The sequence below is a fragment of the Electrophorus electricus genome, chromosome 1 (assembly GCF_013358815.1).
Source record: "Electrophorus electricus isolate fEleEle1 chromosome 1, fEleEle1.pri, whole genome shotgun sequence".
NCBI classification, from domain to species: Eukaryota; Metazoa; Chordata; class Actinopteri; order Gymnotiformes; family Gymnotidae; genus Electrophorus; species Electrophorus electricus.
Window position 1 is genome coordinate 29,244,795 of NC_049535.1, and position 23,278 is coordinate 29,268,072.

Below are 23,278 nucleotides of genomic sequence, written 5' to 3' on the forward strand. Positions count from 1 at the left end.
TATACTCATTTTTGGATATTTACAAATATTGTGCTTGAACGGAAACCTGTTTTTCCATGGATGGGACCCTTTCCGCCTTGCTATATTTTTGAGATCGTCACACTTGACTATCTCATTCTCACCCGTTGAACTTTAGCTGCACTACAATAGAGGATTCTCTCGTTATATCATCTACAATCGGGCTTTCTCCTCCTTTATCCTCATTACTGATGATCCATTACTCAGTAGCAGTAGGAGTTACTAAGTATTCAATATCAGTTACATATCTCTGTGCACTGTTCACTAATATATGGCAGTGTGGTGTGACAACCGAGTTTTTGCTGTTGGTAGTATGTGCTTTCTTTGCCTGAGTACACATCTGTGCAGTGTGTCTCCTTTCTCTCATCTGCAACCCTACTTTAAATGTCTGATTCACCCTCTAGCCACTGCTTTTGCAACCCCCCTGAGTGCCCTCCCTCTCTGTCCTCTCCTCCAGCCACACCAGAAAAATCGTTAAATAATTCAAGCTGCTTTAAAATTCAAATGAGAATTTTTTTTATTAAAAGACTGGAGGCAGAGCACACTACCTCTCCTCATCCTCCCTCACACTAGTTGGCTCCTTACCAACTGTTGCCCTGGAAACTAAACATTCTAGAAGCACACAATGCTGCGGAACTAGCGAGTAAAAACAGTGGGAGGCAGATAGTGAAGACTGCTAGTAAGCATTGATTTTACTGACTCAAGAATTTGAGACATGCATACATGCACAGTTTTTGAGGTGAAGTTCGTGTTCCAGACAGAAAACACAGGAATGTCTTTGATGAGGAAGAATTTATTCACAAAGCTCATTATCAATATCAGTCCAGTACTGAAAGAAGGTCAATACAGAGAGCTCTATCAAACGATTAGACTTACATAGTATGTACGTCACATTGTTGGCTCAAAGCAGTCCATTAAGGCATGCACAGGCAAGTCTGCACAAAGTCAGGATTATAGGAGCAACAGGGTCTAGCAGTATGCCACAAACATTAAGTTCATAGAGAAAAAAAACACCAACCTCTACCACTGGTGGCTCAGCCAACATAAGGGTGAAATTATGAAATGAAGAAAAGTCATATTCACTGAACAAGAGGAGCAGAAGCAAATGGCAAAGAGAGAGTGCTTTTACGATGTGCCTAAAAAAGGCAACGAAGAAATGGACTTACTAAGACAAGTTGTGGAACCGAATGAACCTCAGAGATTAGAACTCTGCTGGTGTTGCCAAAATGTTAGACGGTTCCTCTTTCAGCAATGTCACTGAGCAGCATGTGGATTCAGTAATAAAGTGTGTAAACATGTGAGGTCAAAGTTCAGACCTCAGAAATATACCAATAAAGCAATCACAGCGAAAAGTAGATTTTAAAAGCTGTGTTGAATATGTGTATTTTGAACTCAGAAGCATAACTCTAAAACACATAACCATAAAAATACATGTAAAACAATACTTTTTGTGAAATTTGTGAAAGCTATGCAGTGGTAACAGTCAAGAATTTGCATTACTAATATTCATCAAAGAGTAACGCAGAGGCAGCAGTACAAAGTTATACATACACATATGTACATAGCTATATACAGGTGGAGAGCTAGCAGTGCAGACAGAGTAAATATCTTTAACCAATTAGAGCATTTCAAGAACAGAAACCAAGCCAAGATTTTTCCACTGGTCCGCAGACCATGTCTAAAATAATAATCATAATAAAGCATGCTACAAGTTACTTATGTTTTGGGAAAGAAAAGGAAGTGGTCAAAATGCAGAAAAATTAAACTAAAAGAACATATAATTTCTCAAGGTTTTAATAACACTTGTATCTGGAAGGCGCAGAGGTGGTCTTAGATGAACCCAGCAGGGTAACTTCTATCAACCTGTGCTTCAGAACCTTCTGCGTCTGAATATTCAATTATGTGGCCGCCACATACAGTCAATTTTGCACATTTCAGGTTTTTGTTATATTAAGTTATATTAAGAAAAGGATTAGTAAAAATTGTGCTAATAAGTAAATGGGCATCATAATTAGTGTGCACCTGACTGGACATCTCATTCAAGTCCAGGCTCAGATCCAGTTAATTGACTGTGAAAGGATAAGATGAAACATTGATTTTGAAGTGCTTATTATAGCGTCATTTTGCCCTTTAACAACACCTCATTTGTGCAGCTTTAAAACACAAAATGCATATAGCCTCTCTAGTCACTAATATAACCCAGATAACACTGGACCCACCAATGTGGGTCAGGGTGTTTAACAATCCTGTAAACTTTGTCATATCAAATGGATTTCTTCACTTTCACATATTTACAAAGTGCTACTAAAGGAGGTTTCACCTTCCCCAAAACTGAGTATATCCAATTTCAATGAATAACCCATCATCTCCTTTTCCAAAGTCATCATACTGTAAACATCAACCATGTAAGAGAATGTATGCTTCTATAGAGAGTATTTTCACAAGTTTTGAATGTTTCCATGAGGAATTGGTTTGCTCAAGGCTAAGAGGGAAATGTTCATCCAGAATGCAAATTTAGACCTCCCACATGACTTACACACAATAGGATATATATGTAAGAAGTGATTCTGTGAAAACTTGGGGATTGGGATATTTCAGAATAAAGCCCACGGTACTATCAGTAAATGCTTACCTCCTACATCGCACACTCTAATTCCCTGTCTCAGCTTACTGCATACAAACATAAACACCTTCTAAGCCAAAAGCTGTCATTCAAACATTTGGCACAGTTTTTGTTTTGGCAAAGCTATCTAAACAAAACTGAATCACTCTGTTGGGTGAAATGAAATGACTCCATCACATAAATGTGATGATTCTCCATACTGAAAGGTCCTGATCTGGTGTCTGATTGTACAGGCTAATACTGGTTTCCAGTTTTGTTGTAAACATTAAGGTATACACTATACAGCGTCCGGCCAAACTGCAAAAAACGGCTACATACTAACAGATAGCACTAATTCGCCATTACATAGATATGGCCTGCACTGGAGAATACAGAAGGAGGAAAGGAGGCATAGCTCCCCCTTTTACACATACACACATGTACACACAGTACGTTATCCTTTTTTACATCCTTCTTTGCAACACTGCATTCCTTCCACCTCTCCATGTCTGGAGTATCTATTCAGCAGTTGGCCACCTCCCTCTCCACCTCCTCCCTCCCTTCTCTCCTCCCTCATCTTTCCATCTGTGGGAAACAAAAGACTGCAGCACAGCTTGGTCCCGTGCCCCGCCCCCACCACCCAACTCCACACTACTCAAGCCTCCAGTGTGCTTTAGTGAGCCTCTCAGCCAATGAGGATCACCTGCATCTCTCTCTTGTTGTTTTTCTCCTCACATGAGCACTGTGTTTGAATCTTCATGCGCCAAAGACTAGTAAACAAAGAGGTAAGCAAAGAAGGGGTAAATAGCAAGGTAGTTGGACAGATGGATAGACATAGACAGTAAAAGAGACAACCAGGGGGAGAGAGATATATTGTAGCAGTGTCTACGGTCGATTCTTTCAAAGAAATGGCTCCTTTGGGACTTTTACCATGTGTAATAGTCTCACTTTCTCATTTAAAACACAGGCTGACATATGTTTATAGAAATCTGCTTTCCAGTAACCTGTTTATTGTTTCATTGGTTAGTAATTGCAGCAGTCCACATTGCCTGCCTTCACTCCAATCTGCCTTTGACTTAATCTCAGCTGTTCAATTAATTTCTCTATGACTTTTTTATGTGTGAAACTCATGCAATTACTCAGAAAATATATAAACTTGGTAGTGGAGGGACAGGTCATCTATGTGTTCTCTAAACAAATCACCTGCTTCAAATTCATTTGTTCTTTTCAGCTCCTCCCCCATACAAACCCACAACTGACTGGAAACAGGAAATAAGATCACACTGAAAGCTTCCTTTCTGACATCATTTAGAAAGATCAGTCCTTTTTGTTGAGAAAAAAAACAAACATGTGCACTGCTGTTTTGCTGGCTTCAGTCATTATACCTGCATTTATAGTGTTGGGGAGGTCTACATTGTTTTGTTTCTATAGGTGGAAATGGAGTGTTTAGCCTAAGAGTCTCGACAAAGAGTAGAAAAGAACGGAAAAAAGCTCCAGGTGCTTCAGAAATATCTGGAAGGATGAGAGGATGATGGGCATCATGGATTGGTTGGTTGTTCAGAGACTCCTCCTCAGCCCTCATTGTCATGGCAACCCTCAAGATTTTAATATAGCTGAAACAGATGGAAAGAGGTCTGTTAGATACAGTACACACACGTATACACACACACACACACACACACACACATACACACACACACACACACACACACACACACACACACACACACACAAAGCCAATGAATATGCACAAATAAAAATGCACAGAAAGGACTAGATGTAGAGTACCTTTCCAAACAGAAGACATTAAATACAAAAAAGCTAACAAACCCTATACAACAACCTAATGGCTTACGTAATACCTCAAATACTAATCAAGTATTTTTTTAGTGTATCAAAAAAAGATGTGGCAAAAAAAAGATGTTCAGGCACCCACAGCTAGCCATGCCAGGATAATAACACTTAATAGAATAATTTAGCCAAAATATAATAATAATAATAATAATAATAATAATAATAATAATAAACACTAATTTCCACTTATGAAAAATAAACAAAGTGTAGTCACACTAATTCTAATATGAAAGAAGCTTGTACCCACCAATTAGCATTGTGCAGACTGTACATTGAAGTTATCACATGCAATGACCTTTTCATAAACAAGGTAAGCATATGTCCTACTTAAGTGCTCTTAACACAAACAATTACACACTCTACAGTCACATAAATCATGAATACAAAGGTGGAACTAAACTATCAAGTGGCCCTATGTGACCCCCATAAAACCACCTGTCACACATTCATTTCCAATGTATTCTGAAATCAGGTGGAACTTACGTCCCCAATTGATGACAATAGCGGCAGTAATGATGAGAACTCCACCCACAAGGGAGACGATTGACAGGACCTTAGCATTGCGGCCCAGATGGCGTGCCCCATCCACGTTCCCCTGTTGCAGACTGTACCGAGACTGAGGGAAGGCGTGGCCAGAAAAAGAGCCCAGGAAAGGCAAGATGATGGAAGACAAAAACATGAGAAACAACAGTATCAGTAAGCAGATGAAGGAGGAAATGATGGAAGGCATTAAGTGTGTAATTTGATTTGGAACAAAGCGGGCTTAATATTCTGAGTGCACCAACAAACTGCACATTAATTTAGATAACATTCTAGCTATGGTACATGCTTATTGAAATCACTACCCCTGCTTGCTTGTTAAAAAATTGATCATGAAGACCAGTCCAACACCCTCTCCTTTGAAACATAACACACACCATAACAGAGAAGGTCAGGCCGACGATGTTTATGGGCCAGAGGGGGCAGAAGCAGCTGAGTATAGCCAGAATGAGATAATCGTTGGGCTTGGAGCCGTCTGCTGCCGCTTCGGTGGCAGCACTAGGCTGGCGTGTGAGTGATGGGCGAGGCGAGCCAGCATGGCTCAACGACTCCGAGCGACTGCCCAGCCGGGCATGCCCATTGATGTGGGCATGGCCAGGCTTGGCATGACGAGGTGGGGAGGTGCGGGAAGAGGCAGGAGGAGAGACATCCGTAGTGGTAGGGCAGACTCCATTACCTACTCAGGGAGTGAAGGGGAGAGAAGGTGGATACAGTACAAGAAAAGCAATGGTTAAAGAAAGAAGGAGGTTACGAGAGCGAGTAAGTGAGTGAAAAAGGGAGACATCAAATCATTTTTATAGGTTGGGGTGACTGAAAAAAATACATGGAAATGTGGGGTTTTACAGTTTACGGTGTGACTGAGGTGTTAATTACATGGCAGCAGGACTAGGCTATCAATAACATTACACTCGCGGTAAAGAAGAACGACAGAGATGTTTAGCTTAAACATTGTATTTTACTTTCAAGAGTCTGTTTACTTGTTTCCATCTTTTCGTTGATGACTGTGAGGTGGACTTTGGGTGGTTCATCCGACTTGGGGGAGGTTTCTGGGCCAGGAGCAGACTCTGAAACAGAAGTTGGATCTTGCGGCTCAATCTTCACTGGCTGAGAGGAGATTGGGGTGTGACCAGCATCGCCATTTGGTTGCTGATTGGTTCCTTGTTCTGTCTGTTGCTGCTCTTCCTCCTCCCCTACATTCTGGGCAGTTTTAGGTGCACTGGCATCTGAGTTCAGAGCCATCTTGATAATGCAGAATTTCAGTGAGGTCCAATTTTCTTCAATTTACTTTATGATACTGTTTCTTTTGAGGTAGAGTGGTTATGTATGAAATAACTGGAAAAGAATTAAAATAACAATGTCATTAATGTCTGTCAAATTGATGCAATATTTTTTATGTTTAAATTCTAATTTGCATGGGAATTCTTAAAAAGAAGGTCTAGCAAGAGGAGCGTTGAGAATATTTTACAACTGTAGAACATTTAGCCTCAACAACTGATTTTGTTCTCATATATATGAGATATAGAATGTATAGCAACTCTTAAAATAGACTACACAGTACACAGAATGGGAATGAAGGTCTCAATAATGGGTTAAAACAATTAAAACAGACTATGTGGGCTATATTTAATACAGTCAATAGCAATGCACTTAGAGGTAGTACTGAAGTGTCTTTAATGCTGTTCCAACAATTCCTAACTGTGAAGCTGTGCACCAGCGAGCTTACTGAAGAGTCAAACTTTAGAGAAGGGGACTCTACTGTGGCTCTGTATAATTTACTGTTTGCCTTTTGCATCCTCTGACATTGTAGTCAGAACTGTATACCTACCTGCATTACAATATGCAGAGAAAAGAAACCTAATTATAGATGAAAGACAAACAAGGAGTCCAGTGGATATGAGATAGCTAGCTGTGTCCTCTTCCCATCCTCTCATTGCTTGCTTGCGCTCTCTCTCTCTCTCTCTCTCTCTCATTGCTCACTTGTGCTCTCTCTCTCTCTCTCTCTCTCTCTCTCTATATATATATATATATATATATATATATATACACACACACACACACACACACACACTTGAATATATCATCATCATCGCTGAATTACACATTGATTTTTTATTGTGCAGTTCTTGGTTGGTTCACTGCTTAAATTACCAATGGTTCTTTATGTTTCCACTAGATTTCATGTGACAAAGCTTTTGGTGAAATCTATTGCACTACAGCCCAGCCACTGGCACAAGACACTATATGCACCATGTCTCTGAAATTACAGCAACTTCACTCCACCTACCCCCAGCTTTTCCTCAACCGACAGATATACAGTTAGGTTAGTAGAGAGAAGCGAGCGTTGTCTGAAAGAGTGTAAATGGGTGCAGATTCTGTATTGTGTACGACTTGCCCAAGAATATCACTAATTTTTCATTGCATTTGTTCAAAAGAACGAGAGATGGGGGTGGGGGTGGGGGGGATCAGAGGACACACCCAATGCAACCATCATTTCTGGATGAAATGGATACAAGCCATGTGGCCAAAGCCACTTATATACAGACAAGATCAATAAGCAAACACTAAAAGTGAAAAATGGCAAAAAGTCTACACAGTGCCAGGTATTCTTAAACTGTTTCATATCAGTGATTTATTTGAACTTTATGTATTCTCCTATCTCCATGACTCATATTGTTATGTGCTACGTGAAGAGACGGCCACATCAGTGCAATCATCTCTCCTGTGCGTTTTAGGCTGTATTTTAGTGGGAATAATAGCATACAACAGCATACACTTGGGAATAGTTTACAATGGCAGACACGCAGGCGCTCCAAGCGGTAAAAAGAGTGACACACCCACATTAGGCTACACGTTTGCTACTCTGTCCTGAACAGCACAATGCGCAAACAGAGCAGAATTAGGCAGCATGCAGACACGAAGTGCACCCACCTTTTCTACAGCGAGACAAGAAAAAATATTCCGATAATCATTATCATGTTGAATAAAACATACTGGTACAAGATAGTTAAGTCCAAAGAGGTTGATACGTTATTGATTAACAATTAATTCTAAATTTAATGAAGATAAATTTTCATTGACGGTTAGAAAATGTGAGAGACTACTGCATTTGAGCTTCTCGGTCCACCCCAGCAGTCCTCTTACTGCGCTGTGCGAGCCGTGTGTGTTTGTGTGTGTATGTGTGGTGTTTGGGTGAGGGTGGGGTGGGATGAGAAGGGGGAGTGGTGGTCGTGAGCCCGGAATGAGGGAGTGTGCTTGCTATGACAACTCCTTTCACAGTTCAGGCGTCGCTTGCGTCAAGGCTCTCGCCACTTTCCATTTCCCCACAATCTGCTGAGTGAGCAAGCATAAATCCGAATAAGTGTAATAACATACACCGACAATACTATTTAAATTATGTAAATCTACGTTTATTTTATCAGAGGAATTACTGTTTAGATGCCGTGGATACTAAGATAAAGGCTTTGAGAACATTCATAACTCCTACTGCGCAGTGCTGGCGGGTTTATCCAGGCAGGGCGATGCGTTTTGTTATTCGGAGCTCGGTTGTGACCCATTTCCCACGATACGCATTACCTTGGATAAACTCGTAGGGCAGTTTAGAATATAATTTGCATGCGCATACGAGGTTATTTATTCTGTCTAAGCCGGTAAATTGCCTGGATCCACAGTGGGGCTGAATTCTGCCTGAGTCATTATGAAATAAATGAAAGTGCAAGCTAAAGCCAAAAAGGTACCTAGCTCTTGCAGGATAGAAAAATTGATTGTTGAGTATTCCCAGTTTTTGAAATAGGGCTATTTTAAAATGCGGCGTCTTTAAGCAAAGCAAGCCTTGTTTTTAATCTTGGAATGAGCAAAGCGCCATAAAAAAAACCAAACCGTTTTTTATTTTTATTTTTTTAAAATGTACCTGACTGGAGGGGTCATTCGCATGATCGATGACGTGAACCACACACCTGCTGCTTTTGCAACATTTGAAACCTGCAACCGCGCAGTAGGTCTCCTACTGAGAACATCTGACAACTTTACACAGAGCCTTACAAGACTGCTTATCTTCATATGGACTAAGTCTTACGAGAAAACATTGCATGTGTGGTTTGTAGATCCTAGAAACAGCGGCTACGTCAGCAGGTGGCCAACGGTAATAAGTTCAAAGCAACATTTTAACATGCAGCTTAATTTTTATTGCTGAAAAATGGAAAAGGAAGTTATATTTGGGGTTCATTGCATGTATAAAAAGTGCTGGGTGCAAGTCATTTTGATGTAGTCAGATTAGTCTAAATTCGGAGTGGATGTGAGATACCTGAAACCTGAACACTAGAGGGCCTTAAGCGACTATTTGTCAGGTTAAGGCAATGGAACAAGATTTTACTACAGAGATGAACCAGATCAAGACTTGCACCTAGCTAAACACAGCATATGTGGTCATACTGAGGCACATCTGATAATTTCCGTAATCTTTCTTCTTTTCTTGGTTTCTTAGCTCCTTTACTCTTTCTCACTGGCCTTCATCGCCCCCAGCAGCCCATTAGCGGTAGTGAACAGATTGATGGGGGAAGAGCCGTCTGTGATCAGAGTTGACTTAAGACCCAGAGCTTGCAGCAGTTTCACCTGTAGGGGAGTGGGGACCACAGATTTATGTGATTAATTCAAACAAACAACAATATTAAGACTATTATTATTAATAATAATACATCTGAAAAGTGCTTTTATTTTACATTTATGGCATTTAGCAGACACTTTTATCCAAAGTGACTTACAATTGTGACCAAGTACAATTGAGCAATTGAAAGTTTAAGGGCCTTTTTGGTTAGAGGTGTAACAGTGGTAACTTAGTGATCGTTGGGCTTGAACTGGCCACCTTCTTATTACTAGTCCAGGACCTTAACTTCTGAGCCCCATAATGCATTTTATGTTCAGCTTACTATGATCAAGGATCTGTGAGCATATATTTTTAGTGGTTCCAGCTCAGGTGGGACAGTTCGCTTGTGTTGTGTGCTGAGATGCATCACTGTTTACTCTGCCCACCAGTGACAGTGACTACATCTGAGCATACCACACCATACCATACCACACCACACCATACCATACCAGTGAGACCGCCCAGTGTCATTACTTACTAACTTGAGTAATAATTTATAGGAAATTTAGAATGAATTGAAAAGCCCCCGAGGTATAAAACATGGCAACTCTGCCCTGACAGCCCGTATATTAAAATTACTCAAGGCATGTAACACACACACAAAAAGGCCAAATATAAGCACATCTTTAAGACAGTTTGTAACCAGTAAAAGAATACACCTGACTAAAACCAAACTAGGCTACAGCTAGAGTCAGACCACATCACAGGCAAGCCCTGTTGTTTGAAATCCCCCTCAGAGCCTGTGGAGGTTCTAACTGAATGGGTGGAGGTCAGCGTGCAGGGTTGGGTAGGAAGGTGTACCTGCAGCTCCGGTCCAGCTCTGGCCATCTCCGTCAGCGTGTCGCTGCCGATAGACTCCACCAGCTGCTTGAAGCGGTGGCTCTCAATGTCTGCCAGCTTTTGTTGCTTCTCAATCTCTAAAGAGTCCATCATCTTCTTATAGCTGAGCTCCTGCTCCCGTGCTTTGGCCAGACGTGCCAACTCCGCCTCCTGCAGGGGGTGGGGGGTGGACAGAAGACACACCGATGAAGCTGCGTCTTAAAAGTCCGTAGGAAGGTTATGGAGGATGGTGCACAGTACCGTCTACTATTTTAAATTGTTTAAGGCTTACGAACACTGTGTGAGAAAGAGGGAAAATGGGGGGTGGGGGTGGGGTGGGGGGGGATAGTGGGAGGAATGGCAAAGAATGAGACATGAGAAAGCACAGACTGACATACCGCCTCTATTTTCTGAGCTTCGGCTTTGAGCTTGGCCTCGCTGACTGCTGCCTCTCCCTGGATGCGTGCTGCCTCTGCTCTGGACTGAGCCTCAGCCTTTGCTGCTCCTGTGCTCTCCACCGTAGCGCTGCACACACACACATGCGCGCACGCACACAGCTAGCACAGCAAGCAACTAGCTCTAGGACTCTAGCCACAGGAGGTGGACTGGGCTACAAGAATCCATTTTAAGAAAAGGCATACTTTATTAATGCGTATATATTTACATTAATTTTATGATTTACATAAGTTACCCATGTTTTCACCTCTATACTGCTTTTATTTTTTCCAATCCCGAATTTGCATGTAGGTTTTGGATTAGTTTTGCAAATTACATGTTTCCATGCAGATGAACACAGGTGCACCTGACCATCAGTGGCTGCCCTGCAAAAAATCATCCCAGTTCTCCTTAGCTCTGTCAGGTTGAACTGCCTGGGTGCACTCGGGAGCCATGGAGCACAGCAGAGCGCCTTCACCTGAGAGCCTCCAGTTCCAGTAGCTCTTTCCTGGTCTTCTCAGCCTCCGCCTGGTCACTGATCCGCTGCCTCTCCAGCCGGCCACGTGCTTCCTGCTCCAGACGCTCCGCCTCGTGTCTGCGAAAGAGATTAGAGAGCAAGACAGTGTGAGTGAGAGAGAAAAGGTCATTAGAAAGAGAGACAGAGAGCGTACGAGAGAAAGAGAGAGAGAGAGAGTTAGAGACAGAAGCCATGTATGTGATCAAATGGACTCATCATGAGTTAAAAAAAAAAAAAAAATCAAGAACAAAAAGTGAATAGAAGGTTAATCACCACACAGAAGGAAGAAGCACCTCTTAAATGTGGACCCAAAAAAAAAGAGCAGGAACAGAGAAACTGGCTCAGCAAAACCTGAAAGCCAGCAGAGGCAGGGTGAGGAGGTGGGTGAGGAGGTGGGAGAGGAGGTGGGAGAGGAGGCGGAGTCCTGACCGAGCAGCGGCCTCCTGCGAGTTGGTGGTGATCTCAATGGCGAGCTGCACACTCTTCTGCAGGGCGTCACGCGTGCGCTGGTCCACGGGCTCCACCGACTGGATGTCCACGCTGCTGATCACCAGGCCGTTCTGGCCAAACCGCAGACTGGAACGCACCGCCAGCTTCTCGTCGAAGCCAAACACGGCCGAGCAGATGATCCGGTTCGAGTTCTGCAGAGGGAACAGCAGGGCGACCAGTGAGCAGCACATGAGCAACCACACACAGGGGCTTCCTGAGACTTTACAATTGGTATTACTATGAACAAGTGAGGAAACTGCTTGTGCTCAAGTCTCCAAATTAAAAACACAACATCTTTCCATTACACTGAGTGGACAGTTCTTCATTAGGCATACCTACCCTTTAACAGCATTAAATAATATTACATTTTATTACAATCAATTATGGCAGCCATATTGTATTCTGTTGGTTTACAGCCTGTGCATGTTATAGCATTTTTTATTAGCCTCTTTCATGACAAACCTGGTTTTAACCAAAGGGTAATAATTATTTGGATGCTTTTAATATACACTTATATTGCACATATAAATACTGTTTATATAAACATTTATTAATAATGTATAACTGATGCATATATACACACACACACAACACAATCTACACACAACCTCTCGAGTGGTCAGATGCTATTTGCATTGTTTTCAAATTTTAAACAGGCGTGAGTATCAGGCACCATGTGAGGGACATCTTGGCCTTTGACCAAGCCAAGGGGAAGTGCTGTGTCAGAGGTGGAGCCGCGTCCACGCCAGGCTTATGCACCTTGTGGAAGTCGTCGAACTGCACAGAGGCCACAGCTCCCCTGATTCTGGAGGCGATGGCCTTGCAGGCGTCGCCCACGAAGTCAGGCACGGAGAACAGGGTGGCGGCTTGTGCCGGATCTGTGCGGCTCTTTATGTCAAAGTGCCTGGGGGAGGGGCAGTGGGAAGAAGGCTTTTAATTGGACAGTACACATCCCCTTGCGCCCTCATTTGCCTTAATAGAATAATTTTAAGCCTGTTTGATCTAATTTAAATGGAAGTTATTTTAAATCAGGGAACACATGACATTTGACATTCATGCCAGCTATAAGGGAATGGCTTGGTCCATCTGAAAACATGAGCAGGAGAGAGGGAGATAAACTATAGCCACAGACAGAAACCCAAAATGGAGCCTGAGGGACACTGCCGCGCTGCTAAACAGGATGGGCAAGGCTTTGTGGCCACGTGACCATTTGAAACAGGAGAGACAACAAATTACCACACTAATGTATGGCCACGTCTGCCATGTGTCTCCAGAGACTTCTGCAGTAATGTCTGAATAAAGACTCTCTTTCACAGATGTCATAAGAGCAAATGTCACCAGGCACATTCAGCTTAAGGGCACTGCTGGCTATGCAGGATTTTTATTGCACTGCTAAGCAGAATTTTAACTTGCACACACACACACACACACACACACACACACACACACACACACACACACACACACACACACACACACACACACACACACACACACACACACACACACACACACACACACACACCTACCAGTTGTAGGAGAGCTGGAGCTGCAGACGGGCATGGTCGGCAGTTTCTATGGTGATGATGTCAGTGCAGAAGTCAGGGCCAAGCAGCAGGCAGATGGCTTTGATGACATTGGCGCGTTTGGGCTTGTCGCCAGACAGGGAGAGTACGGTGAACTGCTCATCTGGACCCAGCATCACCAAATCTGGCCCAAACACCACTCTGACAGGGAGAGAGAGCTATTTTAAAGTTTTTACTTTAAAAGACTTAAACAGTTTAGTTATGGTGTCAAGATTGGCCACTCCCTAGCATCGTATTGTCATGGTTACCATGTTTTATGCCTATGATTTGCTTTACTTCCTTGCTGTGGTTCTGTTCCTTAGTTTCATTTTCCCCTCCCCTCATGAGTTTCACCTGTGTCCTGTTTAGTTCTCATCAGCCCATGTACTTAATCCCTGTGTTTGCCTCAGTGTGTGGCTGGTCATTGTGTTAATCCTAGCCACTGTTTGTAATTCAGGTACAATGTTCAGGAGACAGGAGTATTCATTGTGCATGTGTAAAAGTGGATTTTTAAAGACTTCTTTGTGGGGCATTCCTGTTCAAGGTGCAAAGCAGTCTGACTAGGCTTACACAAAGCCAACATGTACTCATCCATTGTGGAACACAGCAAACAGCGTTAGGTTAAAATAAGCACTTACTAAGCATTCAGGTGTGGAATAGTAGAAAAGCACAGGTAAAAGAAAATCCTGATTACTTGCAAAAAAGTCAGCACTCCCCTACTGCAGAAAGTGCAGGCTAGCCCTGTGGGGTGTCCCCAACCTGTGCGTGTGTATATATACTATGGGTGTTAGAAGGACAACTTCCCATAAGAGTGAGTGAGGAGAGGGTTTGACAGGGGTGTGTCATTACCTGGCTTTCTTCTCTCTGTAGTCGTACACCTGCACAGCAGCATTATGGGGCACGCGGAAGGACACCACTCTGGTTTTGTCCCTTGGTTCGCCGGTATCATCCTGATTGCGCTCAGATCGACCAGCCAGCGGATCACGTGTGCTGCCCAGTAGCACCTCCACGTTGACAGGCAACTCTTTCTCCCACAGCTCCTCATCATGGGTCAGCATGTAGGTCTGACCAATCACTGCCCGCACCTGCACCACGGGACAGATCAACCAAACCGAGAGAACCAAGGATCAGGCAGAATACCTCAGTCTATTTTAAGCCTGTCTTTAGGGTGTTGCTTTTTGGAGATTAAGTTGTTTGGAGGCTTACAAACTTTCAAATGTTTCTTCACCTCTTTGACATGCTTCATCAAGCAGGTAAAGCAACCAGTATAGCAGTCATCAATCACCCACCCACTATTTAATGTGGTCAAGCCCAGTACTTTTTAAAAGAAGGGTGGAGACACTCTTTTCTAAACATTTCACAAGTGCTCATTTCTCAAACGCTCAGTCGGCAAACATTTCCATTGTGACGGAGGGCTGTGAGATCATTTAGAGATACCTGTAAAAATCCCCCTACCAAGGACCCACCCAAAAAGACCCAGCTCAATACCCACCTCCACCCACATAGTTCAAGCTCCGCCTCCCACCCACACAACATGAGCTGGCCTGTGGCACACCTTCCCGGTCTTGATGTCGCGCACGTAGATACCCTCGTTCTCGTCCAACGGGATGCTGTTCCGCTGCAGAAGGACCTCAACAGTGACAGGCGGGACATACTCGATGGGGCCACGCAACATCCAGCGGTCGCCAGGCCGACGCTGGACGCGGGCCTTTTTGGCGCGTACCTCCTCCTCCTCCCTCTCTTCCTCCTCTTGCTGATGGGGAGAGAGGGCAAGAGAGGGGGTGAGACGGAGAAAGAGGGATGGGGAGCAACGGCAGAGGACAGGGATGGGTGGGGAAGGACTCCGACATGTGTGAATAACACACTGAGCATGTGCAAGTATGTGCATGTGCATGGAGGCGTGTGAGGAAAGCAATGTGAAAAACACGATTAAAAAAGGTATCAAAATTCCAAAGCAAAAAGAATTAAAAAATTAATAGAGGAGGAGGGTGAAATTATTCAGATAAGGGGAAGGGAGACAAAGAGGAGGAGTTAAAGAATCAGGCCATGGAGAAATCAGAGACAAAGACACTTAATCAATCTCCTAAATCTCCCCTTTATTTTAAAATGCTCAATCACTATTAGGCCCCTTAAGCACAGAGCATGTCTACGTAGGAAGACTGAGAGGCGATCAAACAGCCCACGTTCTTTGTAGTTTGAGTGCGTCTGACAATCTCTTCTCACTGCGGAAGAGGAGGTGGAGCTTCATGACTACTGTTTTTGCAGTATGTTTGGACTATGAACTTTTTTTATGCACCTGGCAAGGTAAATGATGGTGCATGTTTCAGAAGGGTGTGTGGTGTATGTTTGCTGGGGAGGACAGAGTTTGGCACACATGCAGATATGATTCTGGCTGAACAAGTAGTGAAGCACGGACAGAAAGCTGAAGTTCTGTTGGACACCTGCTGCTTATCTGCTGATGGTTCTCCCACAGAAAGCCTGACCTGTTCTGTCTTTTCGGCTGCTAACTATGCCTGACACCTCTGTGCCTGTCTGTCTCTTGACCTGTCTCACCGCCTCTGTGTCGGTGAAGGCCTCCACAGCACGCAGGACCAGACCCTCATCCTCGGACAGCACATACACATCCTGAATGCCCTGCTCCAAATGCTCGCCAGCCTCAGAAGAATGACCGCTCCCCCTGAGAGAGAGAAAGAGAGAGAGAGAGAGAGAGAGAGAGAGACAGGGAGGAATGAAGAATTTATTTGCTCTAAACAACACAGTCCTGCAATAGCTTAGCTTTGCGAAAAATAAGGGTCAGTTACACATTTACAATTATCTACAATCACAATATCATAGCAGTTTGGCAAAAATGTTTGAATATCTGAAGAACTGGTATAAGAATAATTTAATTGCACTGAAGAGTCTGTAAATGGCAGCCATTTATAACATTAGTATGTTTCTCCGCACCCTTATCACACTTTAGACTGCCTGCTGAGCATTCAGTTGCCATGAGGAAGAGTAGGGAGAGCACCTTCACCACCCGCTTCTGTCCGAGCTGAGGTTTGCCGTCCGGCCCCACCGGGTCCAGGATGACACAGTACTGCCTACTGCTCAGTGTCGTCACGTCGACCACCCCAATGACCTCCTCAGCGACAGAGGGGACATGCGCTTCGCGGTCGGCGACCGTCACCAACCACTCCTCACCCGTGCGACGCTCCCGCCCTCCTTCGTCGCGGAAAGGGCGGAGCGCACGCACGTGTAGCGCGCTCTGCGGAGGCAAGGGTGGAGTCAGGCCCGGACCACACCAGTGGGATCACTCCACATGCAGTGTAAATGCATTTGTCTCTGTGTTATAAGTGTGACCTGTGGGCTAAAACACCAAACCAGTTTACTGTACATCCCTTGCTGCCCACAAGAGGTGCATGAAAAAGACAAATGGAAGACTGGGAGAGGGAGGGAGAAAGACAGCGAGAAACAAAAGAAGCAAGACATGAGGTAGAAGGAAAGAGCAGAAATAAATTAAAAGATGAGTTACCTTGTCATTGAGGATGAAAGCATTCACAATGTCGATGACTTCCTCAATTGCTCCAGGCAGGTATGCTCCCACCTTACGAACTTGCCACTCCTCACCTAGTGCGCACACACACACACACACACACACACACACACACACACACACACACACACACACAATGTAATGCTACTTTGAGCTTGTCAGAATGAAATTCATTCTAACAATTTAAGGAACTTTTGGAACAATTGGAGCCTGGTTCTAAAATACCACTTTATACCACTTCCCTCCCATGCGCATGCACACATTCTACTGAATGGCTATTTGAATGTTTGCACGTAACTGCTATGGGACAGTGTTTGAAATGGAACAATGCCTGTACAAATGATCATTTTGCTTTTGTGTGCATGTGTCTAACCAGTTACTCTGCGCACGCCACTGCGGTCTACGCCCTCTTTGCGAGCTCGGAGACGAATTGCCTGGTTCTCGCGGATCACCGTGGCTTTGATGGTCTCCAGCACGGCCACCTCCTTCCTAGGGATGTACGTCCCTGCCGGGGGTTTAGAGGACACCATGCTAGCCATACAGAGGGGAATAATGTCGCTCCAACATGATAAGAAATTCCTATTAAACGAAGAGAAGACTTGTGAAGACACGCACAGTAGCTTTGGAGGTGGGATGCAGCAAGTCTGATATCTGAATGATACGCGTGTATTCATGAAATACAGGAAGGAGAGGAGGGAACACCGGCTTGTGTGTGGGAGGAGATACAGCTAATTGAGCAGGTGGAAGGAGCAAAGGCACCTGGTCCCTCAAACAGCCACTCATCCCCAGCCACTCTCTTCTCAGCACCCTCCTCCTCCTCAAAGTCCAGCAGAGCCTGAAGGCGCAGGGCAGTGTCGGGATACACAATCTGCAGTGGGGTCACTTCCTGAGAGAAAGACAGACACACACAGTGAGAGGGACAGACGGGCAGGCAAGAGAGACAGAGAGGAAAATACAAAATAGCCTTCTGAGCAAAGAGAAAGGCAGTGGGAGGTATTAGGAAATGGCAGAGTAATTATTAGAAGGTATGGAGAGAGAAGCCAAAGAAGTCTGAAGGTAGCCCGCAGTGCTTGTAACAGATAAAAACGTGTCTAAAACATGGAACCACCAATGAATGCAGTTCTCGGGAATTAGAGAGCCTTATGAGGGGGAAGTGAGAGAGAAGATTAGCTATACCTTCTGGATCTCTTCCCCAGGGTAGAGCGGGAACGGGTCCTGGGTCAGGCGGATCTCCAGGTCAGCATGGCGGAGCTTGGCTTGGCCAGCGTCGTCGAACTGAACCCGACCCTCGTCGTCACGGGCGACCGGGTTTACGATGACACAGTAATGGCGGGGGGGAACCATGGTCATGCGGTTTGGGGGGAAGAGCACCCTGAGAGGGAAAGAGGGAGGGAGAGAATGAGAGAAAGGGGGGGAGGGAGAGAGAGAGAGAGAAGTTCAGAGGAGCCACTAAGACACAAGAAGATATCAGTCAGACTTTAGATGACTAAAGTTCTAATAATATATAAAAGATGTATACATTATGTATTACATAAATGGGAAAATTTGTTCAAGCACTGCTGGTCTAAGTATCTTGCCACTATATACATGGTTTAACAGAACACAATGCAAACTATGGACCACGAAAGGAAGGATTCGGTTACAGGTGATACAAAACCACTTGCAAAATATCAATCTGCTTAAAACAAATTATTGTCCACAAGCTATTCCACAAACACAATTATACCTCCCTAATGCTTAGTCAAAACTTCACTTTTACTTTCTTAAATATTCTCCCACTTGCTGTCCGGACAGCAAAGTCCCTTGAAGTCTTCAAATGCAGACTGAAGACCCATCTATTTGCAGAATATTTAAAGGACAACTGACACTGCTCCCATACTGACTGACTAATTTAGTACTTATTGTAGGGTATTGTTTATTATGTTTAACAAACTCTAGCACTTGTTTATTGCACTCATTGTTTAAGATGGACCTTATGTATTTTGTACGTCCAGGTATTAGCATTGATCCCTGTATTCTACAGTATTCTAGTTCATTGGTATGTTGGACTTTAACCTACTGTACTGTACTAGGATATTCTATGAGTAAATGTCAAAGCACTTTTCTAAGTCGCTCTGGATAAGAGTGTCTGCTAAATGCCATAAATGTAAATATTCAGATTTGAGGTTATTAACATTTGGGATTTACAGAGAGCACTGTAGCTGTTCAATAATGAATGAATCCTCAAAATACAAATGCCTAATAATTGTGCACAGTGTAAGGATAGGTACAGACATGGACAATTCACCCTCTCTCTAGCCTCATTTTTTAGAGCTTTGAGCCCTGCCACAAGTCTCCTGAAGTTATTAAATGCTAGTCCGCATGAAGCTGATAACATAATAAGGCGAGGTTTACATAGCTGAAAGGGTGGAGTGCATATGTTTTGTAAAGAGAACGACACTTTAGTAGGGGATATACAGGAGCTGAACTTTAATGGGCTGTCTACAGGAAGCACTGCTAGAACGTCTTCTTAAAACCATGTAGCTTGGCTGCATTCTCACACCTACACTTTGCTCCTGACCTATATAACACACCATTGCATCACTATAAGGTTCAGAAATTAAAACTACTTAATTCTTTGATCTAAGTTCATGTTTTATTGTAATAAAATAATAACTGCAACCATGAACTTCATCAGTTAGAATAATGTACCAGGACCTGCTTGTTCCTTATCCATTTGAAAATAGTAATTATTTTAAATAGGAACTGACTGGACACTAAGGTCAGGGTTCTGCATGCATGCACACCACGATGACCACATGCAGTCCGCGGGCATGCCCCGCGGACTACCTCTCATTGTCCTGGCGGATGTAGGTGAGTGGTCCGATCTCCACACGGGCAATGTTGGTATTCTGATCCAGCACATGGATGTAGTGGTGTGGGGGATCCTGATGATAGACGCGTCAGCCTGCTCCCCCAGCCTGCACTAGTCTGGTGGACAGCATCTGAGGGGAGGGGAGGGGATATGTTTGGCCAATTGTTGAAAATTGTGTCAAAGTGAAATATCAATTTGTTGAACACAATACAAAGAAAGACTGTAAAAGTTCTTGCACCGCAATCCTCAAACTATATCTGGTAGAGGCATTTTGCTGGGTGAAATCCATATTGCATTGTGACTACAATTAAGGGGGAGATATGCAGAACCTTCACTGCTTAGAAGTCAACCCCTTATCTTCTCCTCTCAAACAGATTTCTGATAAGGTTGCTAAGATGTAGCTCAATTTTATTGCTTTTTAAGATACAAATATTCAATACGAGTGTCCCTGGTGCAATCAAGCTGTGATTTGAAGGGCTAACTGGAACTTTGTTACTGTCAAACCTCATCAGCTTACCCAGAACCAATCTAATAAATGCTCCACCCTTCACCCCCAGCCACACGTTCAAAGTTCAAAAGTTCAAAGAGGCTTTTATTGTCATTTCAGCTATATACAAGTATACAGCAAAAATAAGACAATGCTCCATGCTGCAGAAGTGCAAACAATCCAATATAGTGCAAAATGTCAAACATTAAACAACAATAAATACAGGACAGGACAAATACAAAATGAATAGACAGTGCAATTATTTCGTGCAGTACACAGTGCTGGGAATATGTAAAGTGAGTTGTGCATAGGAGTCAGTGACATGCTATACTGAACATTTGCAGTCACTGGTAGCAGTTCAGAGTACAGTGATGGTTTAGTACAGTACTCTAGCAGCAAGCAGGGTAATGTGCAAGATTGCAACAGGAGTGCATATTTTATTTGTGTGAAGTTCGACTTCAGCACTAGTCCAATGCAAAACAATGTGTGTGTGTGTGTGTGTGTGAGTGAGTGAGTGAGTATAAGCATGTGTGTATGTATAAAAGTGCCCATTTTTGGAATCTGAATTGGGAATGGCGTTAGCCAGAGTTCAGGAGTCTAATGGCTTCTGGGAAGAAGCTGTTGCACAGTCCGGAGGTGCGGGACCGGACGCTGCGGCACCTTCTTCCAGATGGCAAAAGGGAGAACAGGTTGTGTGAGGGGTGTGTGGAGTCTTTCACAACGTTGGTGGCTTTCTGGATGCAGCATGTTGTGTAGATGTTCGTGATGGAGGAAGAGAGACTCCAATGATCTTCTCAGCTGTTCTCACCATTCTCTGGAGGGTCTTGCGGTCAAAGGCGGTGCAGTTCCAAAACCAGGTAGTGATGTAGCTGCTCAGGATGCATTCTACAGTACCTCTATAGAAGGTATTGAGGATGGGTGATGGGAGATGGGCTTTCCTCAACTTGCAAAGGAAGTAAAGACATTGCTGGGCTCTCTTGGTGATGGAACTGGTGTTCAGGGTCCAGGTGAGGTTCTCCGCTAAGTGAACACCAAGGAACTTGATGTTCGACGATCTCCACTGAGGAGCCATTGATGGCAAGTGGGGAGTGATCTCGCCTTGCTCTCCTGAAGTCAATAACCATTTCTTTTGTCTTGTCAACATTCAGATACAGGTTGTTGACTTTACAGCAGCTCACCAGTTCTCGCACCTCCTCTCTGTATGTTGACTCGTTGTCCTTGTTGATAAGACCCACCACGGTCATGTCATCAGTGAACTTAATGGTGGTGTTGAATGCTGAACTGAAGTCTATAACCAGCATTCTTACGTAGGTGCCCTTTTTATCCAGATGTGTGAGTGCCAGATGAAGTATGATAGAGATGGCATCATCTGTAGAGCGGCTGGAGCGGTATACGATACAACAACCCCAATCATGGGCGCTTTAAACAATGTAACATCATTATCCATAGTTCTCAAAAGAATCAGTAGTGACTAACCACTGAGAGAAGCCAGCCTGCACAGTGTCTTAGGACCAACTTTGAGACCAATCTCCCCCGTATTATCCATAGTGTTTAGTCAATGTTCAGATGATTGATCAATTGAGACATGAACAATGTAAAAGAAAACCCCAGTGTAAACACAGGAGGGTGGAAGGCAAAACCAGCTAGTCCTGTCTATGCAGCAGTTAGTCATGGTGGTAGTCACCCACGTAGCGACGAAATTCACTGTTATTCTGAAACACCTTGTCATATCCTATTTCTCATATATTAACCAAATATTATGCAAACAAAATTGAGAAAACCTAACAAGCAGCACTAGTTCAATCGTTGTTTCAATACTGTGCGGGATCTTTTCATTCTACCATTACTACGCACTTCTCAAACAATCTTTGGCTGGGACTAGGGGGCAACAGATGACAGATCGGTTTACTGAAACGCACATTTCCAGTAATCCAATCAAGAATAGAATAAAGATAGAAGCAACGCAAACTACACTAGAGGTGAAACACAGAGAAATATTTAAACCTATACTAACACGCAGTGTAAGCCTTTAATACCAAAACTGTAATAACCACGTATACTTTCTCCAAAATAGTTATAATATGGTGGCTAACCAATAGATGACGTCCATCCACTCATTATTTCCATCTGAATGTTTTACTGTTGGTCTGCTGCTGGCTCGGAGTCCATAAATCGTTTCATTCTGTTGTCGAAATCAAAGCGTCGAAGCTCGTTTCACTATTACAGGGCACACCGATTCAGTGTATTGAAGCTTGTATCACAGCTGCTATTACCACATGGCCAGTTGCCTACATAGTATGTCGCCAGTATAGTTTGCAACATTTTATTGTACTGCGTTTTCATATAAAGGTAAACAGTAAAACATACTTTTATTGTAGCACTTTAGCGACTAAACATTATTAATGATCATAATTAGATATTTTTATTAAATGTGGAGTGTAACTGGAGTCGTCATTGGAATGTAATTTCCAGTGCTGCGCAGTTTTTAAACCCGACTACTATAATTTCTGCAAAGCACCAGGTGTCACATGTTCTAATGTCGGTCTCAAAGTTCCAAAGCTTCCAATCCTTCACCGCCATAACCAGGAAGTCCCAAAAGCTTCCCGAGTATTCGTCGGCTATGATCACTGTAAAAGGTTTTGTTTTAAGACCAGAATATTTTGTTTTCCTGCAACACTTAACATCCCATGATGCTTCCATTTCCTACATGCTCCAACTCAACAGAGCCACATTCTTATAACTGGGTGAGCTTGCCCGGTTTGCGAGGAATGTAGCTGCAGTTTAACACTGCGTAGTTAAAAAAAACACAACTGAAATGTATGTAGACTTACGATTCAGATGAATAAGGATCCAAAGTGTTTAGGCTGTCCACTTGTAAGAACTGGACTGAGCAGCTGTCTTTCTCAAGCTATTGAAAAGTTGTT

General features: G+C 43.5%; 2 protein-coding genes across 4 annotated transcripts; both read right to left on the reverse strand.

The window, feature by feature from the left end:
* Positions 1-791: 791 nt before the first annotated feature.
* On the reverse strand, positions 792-8,330 carry LOC113569887 (proline-rich transmembrane protein 2). 3 transcript variants are annotated; one of them, XM_026997971.2, is made up of 5 exons: positions 7,943-8,330; positions 5,992-6,346; positions 5,392-5,690; positions 4,958-5,090; positions 792-4,233 (listed from the first exon to the last, which is right to left on the reverse strand). In XM_026997971.2, exons 2-5 carry the CDS (start codon positions 6,251-6,253, stop codon positions 4,217-4,219), a joined length of 711 nt encoding a protein of 236 aa, XP_026853772.2. In that variant the 5' UTR covers positions 6,254-6,346; positions 7,943-8,330; the 3' UTR covers positions 792-4,216. The 3 variants fall into 3 exon arrangements, with proteins under 3 accessions (XP_026853772.2, XP_026853770.2, XP_026853769.2); XM_026997969.2 differs by having other exon boundaries at positions 5,392-5,693; XM_026997968.2 differs by having other exon boundaries at positions 5,974-6,346; positions 7,943-8,308.
* Positions 8,331-9,172: 842 nt separating this feature from the next.
* mvp (major vault protein) lies at positions 9,173-21,598 on the reverse strand. The gene is given in 19 exon segments (XM_035524385.1): positions 9,173-9,622; positions 10,455-10,643; positions 10,871-10,997; positions 11,386-11,502; positions 11,854-12,065; positions 12,673-12,817; positions 13,443-13,640; positions 14,328-14,563; positions 15,034-15,231; positions 16,032-16,137; positions 16,139-16,155; positions 16,489-16,725; positions 16,993-17,087; positions 17,387-17,518; positions 17,773-17,899; positions 18,190-18,385; positions 19,843-19,939; positions 19,942-19,978; positions 21,533-21,598. Coding segments are annotated over 19 exon segments (2,655 nt in total). The 3' UTR covers positions 9,173-9,499.
* Between the last annotated feature and the right edge of the window lie 1,680 nt (positions 21,599-23,278).